At 43.0% G+C, this 18,262-nt stretch overlaps 1 protein-coding gene and 1 long non-coding RNA gene across 2 annotated transcripts in view; one reads left to right on the top strand and one right to left on the bottom strand.

The window, feature by feature from the left end:
- Positions 1-13,627, top strand: part of LOC133664333 (zinc finger protein 148-like) — a 31,800-nt gene extending 18,173 nt beyond the window's left edge. Inside the window, 1 exon segment of the mRNA XM_062068849.1 lies at positions 9,445-13,627. Coding sequence (XP_061924833.1) covers positions 9,445-11,055 — 1,611 coding nt within the window. The 3' untranslated portion in view covers positions 11,056-13,627.
- Positions 1-18,262, bottom strand: part of LOC133664337 (uncharacterized) — a 36,278-nt gene that overhangs the window by 13,136 nt on the left and 4,880 nt on the right. Inside the window, exon 2 of the long non-coding RNA XR_009828569.1 lies at positions 17,714-17,812. This is a non-coding gene — a long non-coding RNA (uncharacterized LOC133664337). The remainder of the gene's footprint in view (positions 1-17,713; positions 17,813-18,262) is intronic.

The following is an 18,262-nucleotide window of genomic DNA, read 5'->3' as shown; positions in this document are numbered from 1 at the left end:
CCTCCATGGCGGAAAATACATTCTTACAAGTATTATTATCACTGAAGGACGAGGCTAAACATGTTACACAGCTGCTAAAATTGAAACGTGCTTAGTAGGATTGTACTTAATGCCGATACTAATAAAGTACCGCTGTACTAATAAATTAAAAAAGGAACTATATTGTTTTTGAAACATCCATACCGCTTGTCCCTTTCGGGGTCGCGGGGGGTGCCTATGTCAGCTGCATTTGGGCGTTAGGCAGGGTACACCCTGGACAAGTCGCCACCTCAGAAACATATCGGTACTTTATTTTATTTTGTTCATGGCCATGACGGCGCGCACTGGGGATATTGCTGGTAGTATAAGCCGAGATGCATGTAAGTCAACACACACACACACACAGAGCACTTACAAGCGGAAACAGTGTGTAGACAGAAGCGGGAGAATGAACGTATTTTGGCTTCAAAACTAATGATAAAGGTGAAGATATAAACACTGAAGCGCTGCAAGCGGTGATTTAAATCATAAATAGCTAGCAACTAACGTCCATTCACAGTGTAATCACTAATCAGAATCAGAAGTACTTTATTAATCCCTGAGGGGACGGGAGTAAAAAAATATTCAGTCAAAGGCTGGACTCCAGGAAGGGGGTCCAGACTGAGGCCAAGGTAAAAACCGCATAGTCATAGCACACATAAACACGTTACATAGAATCAACAAAACTTGCAACAGAGGGGAGGGAGTGGGAGCTACGGAGGCCGGCTGCTGCTGTATAAGCGCTACTCAGCCGTCCATCGCCCCTAAGGGGAATGAAGCAATGGTGAAGGCAATCCTCGCCTCCATGGCGACAAAGTATGTTTCGTACAAGTATGCTTCACTACACACCGTAGGAGGATACAATAGCTAACAGCTAACAGCAAGTTAGCGCTCCTGAATGTAAACAAATGGCGTTCTGTGATTTATTTAGCCTCCAGCAAATAACAGTACTTAGAAACGTTGTGGTCACAGAATGTGACCAGAATGCCATTTGTTTACAACTGAATGGAATGCTAACGCGTTCGCTTCTGACTATTTTGGACTGGTAGAAGTCGATCCACAGCGGTCGTTCTGCCACACAATACCTCAATGCTAACGAGAGGAAATTACACTTCAACAACTGTGGACTTTGTTTTGCTCAAACAATTGTACGTAATAAAAGAAAATAGGGTACTAGTTGAAATATTGTCTTGATATTGTCAATAGCACTCACCTTAAATACATTTACAGGGAACACATGTGATCAGTATCGGCTGATTTAACTCATGGATGATAAGTATCCAAATTGGAATGATAAAAACCTGATCAGAACGCCGCTTTATCTCACACATAAACAACAGGATATGTGTAAATGTTTTTTATATGAGGTTTTCAGAAATAAAGTGAAACTTTTGTCAACGTGTTACGTTCCACAAAATACCCGCTTTAAGTGAAATCCGTGTAGTAGAAGTGGATTATTTTTTATTTCCTTTTTATATGTGATTTCGTTTATTATATATATTTTTCGTTTACATTATGTTTTATTCCATTTACAGGATTTTTTTATTTATTTACTGTGCATGTTTTTTCGTTTACCGGTTGTTTTTTTTATTTATTATGTTTTTTTTTCTGTTTACAGTACTGTACAGTATATGTTAAGGGTGTAACGGTACACAAAGATTTCGGTTCGGTACGTACCTCGGTTTAGAGGTCAGAGTTCGGTTAATTTTCGGTACAGTAAGAAAAAAACTAAATATACATTTTCTGGTTATTTATTTACCAAAATTTGTAAACAATGGCTCTATCCTTTTAACATAACAATAACATACATATACACACAGGGTCGATTGCCAGGGTTAATGCAGTCAGCATATATAAAATAAAAACTAAATAAGATAAGGCTCAGAATTTTTTTTCTTAACAAAACTTTTCTACGTATAAAGTGCAACATTTCCACATATAAAGTGCAACATTAAACTGCTTCAAGTTGTTGCTCAGATTAAATAAAATGACAAAACTTTTCTTCTACATACAAAAAGTGCAACATTAAACAGTTTCAAGTCAACTCAGCCTCAGATTAACTTTTCTTTCCCCCCAGCCTTTAACCCTGGTGACTTTCACTCAATTGTCATGTTTTTTGCCAGAAAAGTCAGTTTATCCACATTGTCTGCAGAAAGAGCAAACCGGCTTGCAGTTAAAATGTCTCCAGCTGTGGAAAATACCCTTTCACTGGGCACGGAGGTAGCAGGTATGGCGAGGTAGTGCCTGGCTAACTTGGCAGTAAGAGGATATGTGGGCTCATTGTTCTTCCACCATAGAAGTGGGTCAAAAATCTAGTTTTTAATGCAATATGGTCTTAAATCTGCTGCTATAAAAACACCAACGGCATTTGTTATTGCTTTAGCCCTGCCTGACTCGCCGAGGAGAGGCTGCTTGAATGCGGTGGGAGCTGTGTTTGTTCGTCTTCCTCTTCGTTGAAGCGATGTTATCCATTGTTGCATCGCACTGCAAAGCCCAAATGTTCCCAAACGGGAGATCTTAACGAGGCAGGAGGGTCTTCCAGCGCTGGCTTTTACATGTTGTCGTACCCCGGTCGTTGCTAGCATGCCGTGTGTTGTGCCTCAGTGTGCATTGTTTACACAATGTGCGGTACGCTACTTAATATGTCCGTGTGGAAACTCGTTCGGTACACCTCCGAACCGTACCGAAACGGTTCAATACAAATACACGTACCGTTACACCCTTAGTATATGTATGCTCGCATCAAACAATTTTGTAAATAAGTCAAGCTGAACGCATTCTGTACTGTACAGGACACATGGCATGAAGAAGATTGATTGACGATGGTCTACAGTCCCTTAGCGAATCAGGACGCAGAACACAATGCGCATTCATACAATGTAAAAAAAAAAAGCATGTGACACTGTAAAACGTTACACACTAAGGGTGTAACGGTACGTGTATTTGTATTGAACCGTTTCTGTACGGGGGTTTCGGTTTGGTTCGGAGGTGTACCGAACGAGTTTCCACACGGATATATAAAGTAGTATACCGCACGTTGTGTAAACAATGCACAACACACGGCATGCTAGCAGCAACCGGGCTACGACAACAAAGCGAAAGCGGTTTGCCGACATTGTTCAGCAGCGGTAGGGTATACTTCTGGCAACACGTCAAACATGCTAACCCATTTGCACCCCAAGTGAACATCGCTTCAACGACGACAAAGACGAGCGTCGTGCAAACACCGCATTCAAGCAGCCTCTCTACGGCGAGTCAGGCAGGGCTAAAGCAATAACAAATGCCGTTGGTGTTTTTATAGCAGCAGATTTAAGACCATATTGCATTAAAAACTAGATTTTGACCCACTTCTTCTTTCTGCAGACAATGTGGATAAACTGATTTTTCTGTCAAAAAACATGAAGATTGAGTGAAAGTCACCAGGGTTAAAGGCTGGGGGGAAAGAAAAGTTAATCTGAGGCTGCGTTGACTTGAAACTGTTTAATGTTGCACTTTTTATATGTAGAAGAAAAGTTTTGTCATTTTATTTAATCTGAGCAACAACTTGAGGCAGTTTAATGTTGATTAACGTGGACCCCGACTTAAACAAGTTGAAAAAGTTATCCGGGTGTTACCATTTAGTGGTCAATTGTACGGAATATGTACTGTACTGTGCAAACTACTAATAAAAGTCTCAATTAATCAATCAAAAAAAGCACTTTATATGTAGAAAGGTTTTGTTAAGAAACCATTCTGAGCCTTATCTTATTTACTTTTTATTTTATATATATTGACCACATTAACCCTGGCAATGGACCCTGTGTGTGTATGTATGTTATTGTTATGCTTAGCATTCATGACTGCCTGCTGTTACACTGATCAGCCTAGTGGTGGCTCACATCCATCACACACAGAGCTATTTCTATTTTTGGCCAGAATTATTATAGTGTTTCCAATGTTAAAAGGATAAAGCCATTGTTTACAAATTCGGTAAATAAATAACCAAAAAATGTATATTTTGTTGTTTTCTTACTGTACAGAAAGTGAACCGAACCGTGACCTCTAAACCGAGGTACGTACCGAACCGACATTTTTGTGTACCGTTATACCCTTTTTACACACACAAAAGAAATCTGTATAACAGCCAGGAAAGGTGAACCGTGTTGTAGCGAGGGAACACTGTACTCCTATGGAAACAAATATTTATATTCAAGATCAAAGGATTGATATTTATTGTAGGAGACAGAATTGGGGGTTTTGAGGACCAGTGCGTGTGTGGCTGTGTCACAAGTAGCACAGTCTGAAATTCATAGTACATTTTTGACCCTGTCTTCTAAAATAATTGGAATTGAGAATGTTCAAATTGAAATGATGCCCAACCCAGGGTAGAATTTTCGCACATCCTAATAATTCGCCTCGACTTTTGTAGGCTCTTTGTTTCAGTTAGCCGCCGGGTGGTACTTGAACAAATCCACTTCCTAAACAGAAGAAATAAAACAGATGGTACCCATAGCCACGTTTCCTAAGGCAGCTGATGTACCTGATGACAGATTGTCATAGCTATGGAAGTAATATTGTAGCAAAATTTGCAAATTCGTATCTTGATTTGTGCGTGTATAATCCAATTTATGTGTCAAAGTAACAATGTGTGTGTCTGTACATCAGTCCGTGTGTGTGTAATCAGATCCGCTTGTGTCTCTTAAGATGTCAGTCCGTATTATGATTTGTCATGGTGTAAAAATATCTGTCTGTCCGTATTTTTAATGGCGTGTGTGTAAAAAAAAAAAAAAAAAAAGTTGTGTTTGCGTATTTAGATGTGTGTTCAGCAGGAAGCCTCTATTGGCTGTCTTTTTTCACATGACTTTTGCGACACTTCTGCCGTGTAAGACTTGTCTGTTAACTCCCCCTTGCCTTTCCTTATACTCACCACTAGTGGGCGCCCTGCAGCCACTCACACTCCTGTTGGCGTTGACGCTAAGAACAATGGACTTTTCATCACTTGCTGTAAATAAAAGTTAATCTATTAGCAGTGACGTAGTTGTCAGAAGCATATTTGCATTCAAATAATGGTGGAAATGACCGCAGTTCTTAACTTCCTCCGTCAGGGGGTGGAGCTCTCCCTTAGAGAGGACTGGGAGACCCCCGTGGCTTTTTACCGGACAGACGTGCCCCTAGATACCTCCCCCAGGCAGGAAACGAGATCATTTGGGCCGCCATGTCATTACATGATCACTTATTTCTGTACAAAAATAGTCCTGACAACTAAGTCACTGCTAAAAGATGAACTTTTATTTACAGCGCGTGATGAAAAGTCAATTTTTCTTTGCATAAATGGCAACAGGAGTGTGAGAGGCTGCAAGGCGCCCACTAGCGGTGAGTATAAGGAAAGGCAAGCTGAAGTTACAGACAAATCTTTTTACACGTTCAAATCGCTGTACAGACAGACAAGTCGTACACGGCAGAAGACAGCCGGTTGCTGCTTCACACATCTAAATACGCACACACATTTAAAAAAACAATTTTTTACACCCACACTGAATCAAAATACGGACAGACAGATAATTTTTACACACAAACAAATCATAATTTGGACAGACATTTTTTTTTTTTACACACAGACAAATCATAGTACGGACGGACAGATATTTTTTTTAAACACAGACAAATCATAATACGGACGGACAGATATTTTTTTTACACACAGACAAATCATAATACGGACGGACAGATATTTTTTTTACACACAGACAAATCATAATACGGATAGACAGATAAATCATAAATGGACAGACAGATATTTTTTTACACACAGACAAATCATAATATGGACAGGCAGATATATTTTTTACACACGGACAAATCATAATACGGACAGACAGATATATTTTTACACACAAACAAATCATTATATGGACAGACAGATATTTTTTACACACAGACAAATCAAAATACGGACAGATAACTTAAAAGACACACACACGGATCTGATTACACTTACACACAGATTGTTATACAGACACACACATTAGTACACAGACACTTGAATTAGATTTCACACGCACAGACGGAGGTGGGGCACGATGGCGAGCGCCTGGAGGCCGGGCCTGTACCCATGGGGCCGGGCCGGGCACAGCCCGGAGAGGCAACGTTGGTCCCCCCTCCAATGGGCTCACCACACATAGCAGGGGCCATAGAGGTCGGGTGCGATGTGAGCTGGGCGGCAGCCGAAGGCAGGGCACCTGGCGGTCCGATCCTCGGGTACAGAAGCTAGCTCTTGGGACGTGGAACATCACCTCGCTGGGGGGGAAGGAGCCTGAGCTAGTGCGCGAGGTGGAGAAGTTCCGGCTAGATATAGTCGGACTCACTTCGACGCACAGCAAGGGCTCTGGAACCAGTTCTCTCGAGAGGGGCTGGACCCTCTTCCACTCTGGCGTTGCCGGCAGTGAGAGGCGACGGGCTGGGGTGGCAATTCTTGTTGCCCCCCGGCTCAGAGCCTGCACGTTGGAGTTCAACCCGGTGGACGAGAGGGTAGCTTCCCTCCGCCTTCGGGTGGGGGAACAGGTCCTGACTGTGGTTTGCGCTTACGCGCCAAACCGCAGCTCAGAGTACCCACCCTTTTTGGATTCACTCGAGGAAGTACTTGAGAGTGCTCCCCTGGGTGATTCCCTAGTTCTACTGGGGGACTTCAATGCTCATGTTGGCAGCGACAGTGAAACCTGGAGAGGCGTGATTGGGAAGAATGTCCGCCCGGATCTGAACCCAAGCAGTGTTTTGTTATTGGACTTTTGTGCCCGTCACAGATTGTCCATAACGAACACCATGTTCAAGCATAAGGGTGTCCATATGTGCACTTGGCACCAGGACACCCTAGGTCGCGGTTCCATGATTGACTTTGTAGTTGTGTCATCGGATTTGCGGCCTCATGTTATGGACACTCGGGTGAAGAGAGGGGCGGAGCTTTCTACCGATCACCACCTGGTGGTGAGTTGGCTGCGATGGTGGGGGAGGATGCCGGACAGACCTGGCAGGCCCAAGCGCATTGTGAGTGTTTGCTGGGAACGTCTGGCAGAGTCTCCTGTCAGAGAGAGTTTCAATTCCCACCTCCGGAAGAACTTTGAACATGTCAAGAGGGAGGTGCTGGACATAGAGTCCGAATGGACCATGTTCCGCGCCTCTATTGTCGAGGCGGCTGATTGGAGCTGTGGCCGCAAGGTAGTTGGTGCCTGTTGTGGCGGTAATCCTAGAACCCGTTGGTGGACACCGGCGGTGAGGGATGCCGTCAAGCTGAAGAAGGAGTCCTATCAGGTTCTTTTGGCTCATAAGACTCCAGAGGCAGCGGACAGGTACCGACAGGCCAAGCGGTGTGCGGCTTCAGCGGTCGCGGAGGCAAAAACTCGGACATGGGAGGAGTTCGGGGAGGCCGTGGCAAACGACTTCCGGACGGCTTCGAAGCGATTCTGGACCACCATCCGCCGCCTCAGGAAGGGGAAGCAGTGCACTATCAACACCGTATATGGTGTTCTGCTGACCTCGACTGCGGATGTTGTGGATCGGTGGAGGCAATACTTCAAAGACCTCCTCAATCCCACCAACATGTCTTCCTATGAGGAAGCAGTGCCTGGGGAATCTGTGGTGGGCTCTCCTATTTCTGGGGCTGAGGTTGCTGAGGTAGTTAAAAAGCTCCTCGGTGGCAAGGCCCCGGGGGTGGATGAGATCCGCCCGGAGTTCCTTAAGGCTCTGGATGCTGTGGGGCTGTCTTGGTTGACAAGACTCTGCAGCATCGCGTGGACATCGGGGGCGGTACCTCTGGATTGGCAGACCGGGGTGGTGGTTCCTCTCTTTAAGAAGGGGAACCGGAGGGTGTGTTCTAACTATCGTGGGATCACACTCCTCAGCCTTCCCGGTAAGGTCTATTCAGGTGTACTGGAGAGGAGGCTACGCCGGATAGTTGAACCTCGGATTCAGGAGGAACAGTGTGGTTTTCGTCCTGGTCGTGGAACTGTGGACCAGCTCTATACTCTCGGCAGGGTCCTTGAGGGTGCATGGGAGTTTGCCCAACCAGTCTACATGTGTTTTGTGGACTTGGAGAAGGCATTCAACCGTGTCCCTCGGGAAGTCCTGTGGGGAGTGCTCAGAGAGTATGGGGTTTCGGACTGTCTGATTGTGGCGGTCCGCTCCCTGTATGATCAGTGCCAGAGCTTGGTCCGCATTGCCGGCAGTAAGTCGGACACGTTTCCAGTGAGGGTTGGACTCCGCCAAGGCTGCCCTTTGTCACCGATTCTGTTCATAACTTTTATGGACAGAATTTCTAGGCGCAGTCAAGGAGTTGAGGGGATCTGGTTTGGTGGCTGCAGGATTAGGACTCTGCTTTTTGCAGATGATGTGGTCCTGATGGCTTCATCTGGCCAGGATCTGCAGCTCTCACTGGATCGGTTCGCAGCTGAGTGTGAAGCGACTGGGATGAGAATCAGCACCTTCAAGTCCGAGTCCATGGTTCTCGCCCGGAAAAGGGTGGAGTGCCATCTCCGGGTTGCGAAGGAGACCATGCCCCAAGTGGAGGAGTTCAAGTACCTCAGAGTCTTATTCACGAGTGAGGGAAGAGTGGATCGTGAGATCGACAGGCGGATCGGTGCGGCGTCTTCAGTAATGCGGACGCTGTATCGATCCGTTGTGGTGAAGAAGGAGCTGAGCCGGAAGGCAAAGCTCTCAATTTACCAGTCGATCTACGTTCCCATCCTCACCTATGGTCATGAGCTTTGGGTTATGACCGAAAGGACAAGATCACGGGTACAAGCGGCCGAAATGAGTTTCCTCCGCCGGGTGGCGGGGCTCTCCCTTAGAGATAGGGTGAGGAGCTCTGCCATCCGGGGGGAGCTCAAAGTAAAGCCGCTGCTCCTCCACATTGAGAGGAGCCAGATGAGGTGGTTCGGGCATCTGGTCAGGATGCCACCCGAACGCCTCCCTAGGGAGGTGTTTAGGGCACGTCCGACCGGTAGGAGGCCCCGGGGAAGACCCAGGACACGTTGGGAAGACTATGTCTCCCGGCTGGCCTGGGAACGCCTCGGGATTCCCCGGGAGGAGCTGGACGAAGTGGCTGGGGAGAGGGAAGTCTGGGCTTCCCTGCTTAGGCTGCTGCCCCCGCGACCCGACCTCGGATAAGCAGAAGAAGATGGATGGATGGATGGACGCACAGACTAAGATACACATTTGCAAATCATTTTGCTCTAATAATAATCTCACAATAGCAGATCCCTGCTTGAACTCTGTAAATCATGTGACGTAAAGCAGAAACTTACCAGTGAATTCGACAAAGAAGGAAACAAGGATGACAAAGGTCCCTCCAGTAAATATTTGTGAAAATCCGTTTTTGATATTGTATCCACTTTAATCATCCTTGACTGACAATTCGTTTTCATATTTGCATAAATCTTATTTTATCATCCACAGTACTTCTCCAGAACTGACCGTGTTTTAAAGCACAGAAGAATGTGCCATGAAAACCGAGACAGAAAGACCAACAAGGCTGGCAATAAAAGTGTAGCACTACACGAAGCCGACTCTTTAAGCCCCTTCCTCACCAAAGAGTGCGTATTGCCCAAGAAGAAGCGGCAAAAGTGTGCAGACAAGTCCGACAGTTCAGGCTCCTCCACAGCCGCCCAAGCAGAAGTGCTCAACATGAAAGAAACTGAAATGAAAGAGGAACACAGAAAAACTAAATGTGAAGTTCTGCCTCTGTTCGCGGTGTCCTCCAAAGTTAAACACGAGTACGTGATTGGAGAGTACTCTGTGGAGCTTCCAGAAGAAAGTACCAGCCAACACCAAGATGGAGACTTGTCACCGGAGGAGGCAGCAACCCCTAAACTGGTCCTGAAGAAGATATCTAAGAGGAGCCTGAAACAATCCGGCGAACAAGCTCCTTGCCTGGCCACGCTGTCCTCCTTCGAGGACAACAAAGTCACACATTATACCTTTGAAATTGTTGACAAGCAAGGCCTTTTAGACGAAGTCAGCAACACAGAATCAGTTGAAACTCCGGTGAAACCGGCTACCAGCAGCACAAACTATGACGACGCCATGCAGTTTCTCAAGAAGAAACGCTACCTTCAAGCGGCGACGGCCAACAGCAGTCGGGATTACAGTCTGAACACGAGTACTATCGCTTCTCAGCCGACCGTTACTCACACGGTGGTGTCGGCAGTCATTGACGAAACAGTCCCTGCTACCATTCTGGGACCTCAGCTGATTAACGCCGAGATAAAAGCGACGCATGACAGAAATGTGTTGCCTGACGAGGTTCTTCAGACTCTGTTGGACCACTACTCCAACAAAGCTAATGGCCATTCAGACATTTCCTTTAGCGTGGCAGATGCGGAAGTTACCTCAAGCATATCTATTAATTCCTCTGATGTTTCGGACAGCAGTCCTGCTGAGAGCCTTGGAGCTGCCAGTGTTCAAACTCAGCCTCCGGCGGAGAAGTCCAGTCTCTTGCAAGAATATTCCAAATTTCTCCAGCAGGCGCTGGAAAGGACCAGCCAGAACGACAGCTACCTGACCAGCCAGAGCCTCAGTTTAGTCACGGAAAACCCCACCTTAGCCGGACAGCCTCTGTTCTCCACCGAGAAACAATTTCCTTCCCCCAGTAGGTTCAAATCAGGGACAAGTTCCCCATTACGATCCACAATAGAGAAACCTCAGTTCGGATTACTGGTCGGGGATTCCCAGCACTCATTTTCATTTTCAGGTGATGAGACCACTCCCCCTTCCACAGTGTCCCCTTCGGAGGAGGACTTCCTTGAACAGGTCTCGCCTTCCAAAAAGACGGACTCCTCTCAAGGGATTCTGCAGACTTTTCAAATAGGCACATTCGATCCAAACTTCAAGTCTCACTTCCAGACCTCCAGATCTGGTTCCTCTTCACAGTTTACAGGTGCCAATGGACAAGTAAGTCTACGCGGACACAGCACAGACTTCTCAGAGTTTCCTTTAGTCCGAGTCACTGAGACAAGGTCCCAACTGAATTCCTCCCCGGAGGTTTCATCGGGTGAAACCTTTGATTGAGGAGAAGACTCTGGGTTTTGTTCATTCTTCATTTCTGCAGCACTTTATCCCATTTCATCTGTTTTGCCAAAACACATCCCGTGGAATTCAGATAGTTTAAGTACGTTGGGAGAAAAAAGGCTCTTCTTGAACTAGTACATTGAAAAATTGGCAGTTCCCCTTTAAAAAATGTTTTTCATTTGCATCGAGAGATTAACCAACCAAAGCGTAATTTTCATGCCATATTGCACAGGTGTCTAACTCCAGACCCGATGAAATTGCATACCTTTTTAAACTTTAACAGTAAGAAGCAATATTGCAACAAATATTACAGTATATCATAATACCTTCTAAACATTCTTTTTTTGTCTAAACAAAATCCAATACTGAAATATTGGTTTGACCTATGATTTCAAAGCATGGTATTCATCAAATTGTTCACTTTGAAAATGACAATAGATTTCACAGTAAAATGTACAGTGTTTTTTACAGCGTATTAATGAAAATTGAAAAAACTCCTACGGGTTTTTTACGGTACAATTCCGTCGACTGAGCTACCGGGGTTTTTTTCAACCATAAAATATACGGTTGTTGTTTTTACGGTGTATTACTGTAAATGGAAAACGGTACCACATTTTTTTCCAGTTGCCAGAATTAAATAAAAAACTGGTACTGTTTTTTCAGTTAAAGTTAAAGTACCAATGATTGTCACACAAACACTAAGTGTGGCAAAATTATTCTCTGCATTTGACCCATCACCCTTGATCACTCCCTGGGAGGTGAGGGGAGCAGTGAGCAGCAGCGGTGGCCGCGCTCGGGAATAATTTTTGGTGATTTAACCCCCAATTCCAACCCTTGATGCTGAGTGCCAAGCAGGGAGGTAATGGGTCCCATTTTTATAGTCTTTGGTATGACGCGGCCGGGGTTTGAACTCACAACCTACCTATCTCAGGGCGGACACTCTAACCACTAGGCCACTGAGTAGGTATTACATTACATTTACAGTAACATGTTAATTTTACAGTAAAATTCTGGCAACCAAGCTAGTTTTTTCCTGTAAAAAAACAAAACAGTGGTGCTGTTTATCTATTTACTGCAATATGTTTGGAAAAAAAACACTGTATAGTACATTTCTGGTGGTTGAGTTGCCAGTTTTTACTGTGAAATCAAAAAAAAAAATTTTCACAGTGTTCTTAAAGGCCTACTGAAATGATTTTTTTTAATTTAAACGGGGATAGCAGATCCATTCTATGTGTCATACTTGATCATTTCGCGATATTACCATATTTTTGTTGAAAGGATTTAGTAGAGAACATCGACGATAAAGTTCACAACTTTTGGTCGCTGATAAAAAAAGCCTTGCCTGTACCGGAAGTAGCATGACGTCACAGGTTGAAAAGCTCCTCACATTTCCCCATTGTTTACAATGCAGCGTGAGCGATTCGGACTGAGAAAGCGACGATTACCCCATTAATTTGAGCGAGGATGAAAGATTTGTGGATGAGGAACGTGAGAGTGAAGGACTAGAGTGTAGTGCAGGACGTATCTGTTTTCGCTCTGACCGTAACTTAGGTACAAGGGTTCATTGGATTCCACACTTTCTCCTTTTTCTATTGTGGATCACGGATTTGTATTTTAAACCACCTCGGATACTATATCCTCTTGAAAATGAGAGTCGAGAACGTGAAATGGACATTCACAGTGACTTTTATCTCCACGACAATACGTCGGCGGAGCTCTTTAGCTACGGAGCTAACGTGATAGCACATCGGGCTTAAATGCAGATAGAAACAAAATAAATAAACCCCTGACTGGAAGGATAGACAGAAAATCAACAATACTATTAAACCATGGACATGTAAATACACGGTTAATGCTTTCCAGCCTGGCGAAGCTTAACAATGCTGTTGCTAACGACGCCATTGAAGCTAACTTAGCAACGGGACCTCACAGAGCTATGCTAAAAACATTAGCTATCAACCTACGCCAGCCCTCATCTGCTCATCAACACCCGTGCTCACCTGCGTTCCAGCGATCGACGGAGCGACGATCATAGATGCGGTCGGCGGCCCGGAGACGGAGGAAGTCAAGGTGAGGTCGGCGGCTAGCGCGTCTGCTATCCTTCTCAAAGTCGTCCTGGTTGTGTTGCTGTAGTCCGCCACTAATACACTGATCCCACCTACAACTTTCTTCTTTGCAGTCTTCATTGTTCATTAAACAAATTGCAAAAGATTCACCAACACAGATGTCCAGAATACTGTGGAATTTTGAGATGAAAACAGAGCTTTTTGTATTGGATTTAATGGTGTACCAATACTTCCGGTTCAACGATTGACGTCACGCGCATACGTCATCATACATAGACGTTTTCAACCGGAAGTTTAGCGGGAAATTTAAAATTGCACTTTATAAGTTAACCCGGCCGTATTGGCATGTGTTGCAATGTTAAGATTTCATCATTGATATATAAACTACCAGACTGCGTGGTCGGTAGTAGTGGCTTTCAGTAGGCCTTTAAAAAATACATATAATAATCAAATAAAAAGGCAAATTCCTATACAGTAGGGAAGGGATTCATATGGCCCCATTCCTGGGTGGATCTCACGCAAAAGGAAGAGGCGGTGGGGGGGGGGGGTTAGTCATTGTGCAATGCAGTCTGCTGAAAATGATGGAAAGCGCCACTCTACATAGCAACTGACGCTGTGGGCAAAGTTGGAATTGCCACCAAACACATTTTAAAGATATTTAACACTCACCATCTGGCGGCTAAAGTGGATAGTGCACGCCCCCAATTTGTCACATTTCATGTGTCAGGTAAACCGCGATGAAAGGGGCCATATGGGTTCCTTCCTACTGTGTTATACACCCCTGCCATATTTATTTATGTCCATCCATTCTGCTTCCTCTCACATACAAACAACTGTTTTGCTGCTAGCTACCTCCCCTTGGTTTGAAGAAACAATGAAGTGCAAAAATTCAACTCTGAAATATTCCAATTCTAGTTTTTTAGTTGCCTCCTGGGATGACACCATGACTATGAAACTGTATATCTTTTTTTTTTTTTACTGCCACTTTACTGTTGCCTGAAAAGCGTGTCGTCATTTTTGTATTTTTAGTTGAGAAGGAGGCTTGCCTTTAATCTGGATTCTTGAACATGAGCAGAATTTTGGATTGGATGTGAAAAAAATAGAGACCCCGTTTTTCTGTTTTTTTTTTTGGTATTGCCAAATAGAAGGTCGGAACAAATCTGAAAGGATTATAGAAGCCCCCCTTCCCGTTACCATAATTGGTCGGCACACTTCTATGTAAGTGGGATGTAGTGAAATGACTTAAAAGGGTTGTGCTCGATGTTTGCACAATTTGCACATTTTTCACTACAAAAAGAATGTAGTACTTGCAATCACAATGCAGGAACGCGGCGCACCGGGAAGTATTCACAGCGCTTCACTTTTGTTCCATATTTTGTTATGCTACAGTTAGAATAGATAATATATTTTTGTCCTCAAAATTTTACACACAATACCCCATAATGACAATGTGAAAGGGTTTTTCACTAAACACTAAACAGGTGTGTCATTGTTTGTGCTATGGCGCCATCTTTTGGATGAGTTCGCTCACTATTGGTGCTGCAGTGTCCTTCCATTTGGTGCTTTCAACCGGAAGTAGAAGTGTCGTCTAGCCGTCCATAGCGTTTCTACTTGATGGATTCTTCATTCATCACTCCGGGCAACATTTTTAAGTTTTACAATATAACCAAAACAATTCTTACTTGCTAAACCGTCCCATGTGTGAGTATTTTCATGCATATTTGTATGTGCTATCGTAATGTAAACAAGCTAGTGTCTTTAGCATTAGTTAATAAGCTAACGCGTTTACATGTGTCAGTATTATTAACTAACAATGGCATTTTTTTAATATTGTTTCAGTTTTCACAAATTCCTCAGTAAATTCACCAAAACGTCAACGTAGAGTTACCGAGTCTGTTTAGTTGATTGGAGAGCGAGCTTCCGCAGCTAGTGGGTCCATGACCGTAACTTCTGTTTTGTTTGATCAGCCGTTTTACTGCTGTGTTACAGACACCGTTTGAAAACAAAGTATGTAAACAAACATTTACAGAATATTTCTGTGTAAATAACTAATTTCACACTGTATATAACTGTGGCTTATAGTCTGGTGCGGCTAATGTGTGTGTGTCTGTGTATATGTATATATGTGTATGTATGTACGTATGTGTGTATATATATATATATATATATGTATATGTATACAAACCCCGTTTTCATATGAGTTGGGAAATTGTGTTAGATGTAAATATAAACGGAATACAAGGATTTGCGGCCCTGCGATGAGGTGGCGACTTGTCCAGGGTGTACCCCGCCTTCCGCCCGATTGTAGCTGAGAGAGGCTCCAGCGCCCCCCGCGACCCCGAAGGGAATAAGCGGTAGAAAATGGATGGATGGACAATGATTTGCAAATCCTTTTCAACCCATATTCAATTGAATGCACTACAAAGACAAGATATTTGATGTTCAAACTCATAAACTTTATTTTTTTTTTGCAAATAATAATTAACTTAGAATTTCATGGCTGCAACACGTGCCAAAGTAGTTGGGAAAGGGCATGTTCACCACCGTGTTACATGGCCTTTCCTTTTAACAACACTCAGTAAACGTTTGGGAACTGAGGAGACACATTTTTTAGCTTCTCAGGTGGAATTCTTTCCCATTCTTGCTTGATGTACAGCTTAAGTTGTTCAACAGTCCGGGGGTCTCCCTTGTGCTATTTTAGGCTTCATAATGCGCCACACATTTTCAATGGGAGACAGGTCTGGACTACAGGCAGGCCAGTCTAGTACCCGCACTCTTTTACTATGAAGCCACGCTGTTGTAACACGTGGCTTGGCATTGTCTTGCTGAAATAAGCAGGGGCGTCCATGGTAACGTTGCATGGATGGCAACATATGTTGCTCCAAAACCTGTATGTACCTTTCAGCATTAATGGTGCCTTCACAGATGTGTAAGTTACCCATGTCTTGGGCACTAATACACCCCCATACCATCACACATGCTGGCTTTTACACTTTGCGCCTATAACAATCCGGATGGTTCTTTTCCTCTTTGGTCCGGAGGAAACGACGTCCACAGTTTCCAAAAACAATTTGAAATGTGGACTCGTCAGACCACAGAACACTTTTCCACTTTGTATCAGTCCATCTTAGATGAGCTCAGGCCCAGCGAAGCCGACGCCGTTTCTGGGTGTTGTTGATAAACTGTTTTCGCCTTGCATAGGAGAGTTTTAACTTGCACTTACAGATCTAGCGACCAACTGTAGTTACTGACAGTGGGTTTCTGATGTGGTCCTGAGCCCATGTGGTGATATCCTTTACACACTGATGTCGTTTGTTGATGCAGTACAGCCTGAGGGATCAAAGGTCACGGGCTTAGCTGCTTACGTGCAGTGATTTCTCCAGATTCTCTGAACCCTTTGATGATATTACGGAGCGTAGATGGTGAAATCCCTAAATCCCTTGCAATAGCTGGTTGAGAAAGGTTTTTCTTAAACTGTTCAACAATTTGCTCACACATTTGTTGACAAAGTGGTGACCCTCGCCCCATCCTTGTTTGTGAATGACTGAGCATTTCATGGAATCTACTTTTAATACCCAATCATGGCACCCACCTGTTCCCAATTTGCCTGTTCACCTGTGGGATGTTCCAAATAAGTGTTTGATGAGCATTCCTCAACTTTATCAGTATTTATTGCCACCTTTCCCAACTTCTTTGTCACGTGTTGCTGGCATCAAATTCTAATGTTAATGATTATTTGCAACAAAAAAAAAAAGTTTATCAGTTTGAACATCAAATATGTTGTCTTTGTAGCATATTCAACTGAATATGGGTTGAAAATGATTTGCAAATCATTGTATTCTGTTTATATTTACATCTAACACTATTTCCCAACTCATATAGAAACTGGGTTTGTATATACATACACACACACACACATATATATATATATATATATATATATATATATATATATATATATATATATATATATATATATATATATATATATATATATATATATAATATACATATATATATATATATATATATTATATATACATATATATATATATATATATATACATATATATATATATATATATATATATATATATACATATATATATACACACATACATACATATATATACACACATATATATACACACATACATACATATATATACACAGATACATATATATATATATATGTGTATGTGTATATATATATATATATATATATCTATATATATAGATATATATATATATATATATATATATATATATATATATATATATATAATTAGTAGGTGCTGCTTATATACGGGTGCGCTCTATAGTCCGGAAAATACATGATGTATTATATAAATGCATTTAATTTTAATACATTTGCAATCATTTCTCCAACAACGTGTTCACATTGTCATCCTGTGGTATTGTGTGCAGAAGTTTGAGGACAAAAATGAATGGATTCTATTTTGGAATAAGGCAGTACGTAACACAAATGTGGTAAAAGTGAAGCGCTGTGAATACTTTCGGGTGTACTGTAACGGAGCATGTTTCTGTGGCCCATCCTTGAATATCATTTGAAAATACTATGTTTTAGTTACCTGGCATGTGGCACTTCTTTCTTGATTGCATTTTCTTCTTGGAGGATGCACACTTTTGGGGAAGCAACCATGTGATGGAGATCCCGTACGATGAGTTCCCTGTTGTAAAATATTATGTACAATTACAGAACAGCGGTATGCGTTAACACTCACAAGAATGCCGTCATGTCAATCAAATTCTTTGGTAGAAAATGTCATTTGAAGCGACCGCGTGGTTTGAAATCAAACGGTCGTGAAATTTCCTCTGTAAATCTTTCTTGCGTGGTAGAAAGTGACACCTAAGGTGCTGCGGTGTCAAACACCGACCTTACATGTCGTCATGTTAAGTTCCACTGACAATCAGGGACAGACCGCACCAACAATAATCAATAGTGTACATTCCCTTAATATATGTATATCCTGTAAATACATTGTATATTTTCACCTTTGATTAGTACTCTGAGCAGTGTGTTACTACAATGGCGGCTTGTGCAAGACTATTGTTTCTCTTTAGAGGCATATTATTTTCTTTTTGCAGCATTTATTAGATACGGTTCCTTATGAGATTTG

Source organism: Entelurus aequoreus, linkage group LG14 (assembly GCF_033978785.1).
Source record: "Entelurus aequoreus isolate RoL-2023_Sb linkage group LG14, RoL_Eaeq_v1.1, whole genome shotgun sequence".
Lineage (NCBI taxonomy): Eukaryota > Metazoa > Chordata > Actinopteri > Syngnathiformes > Syngnathidae > Entelurus > Entelurus aequoreus.
Note: the sequence above shows the minus strand (reverse complement) of the source record. Positions and strands in the feature narration are given on the sequence as shown.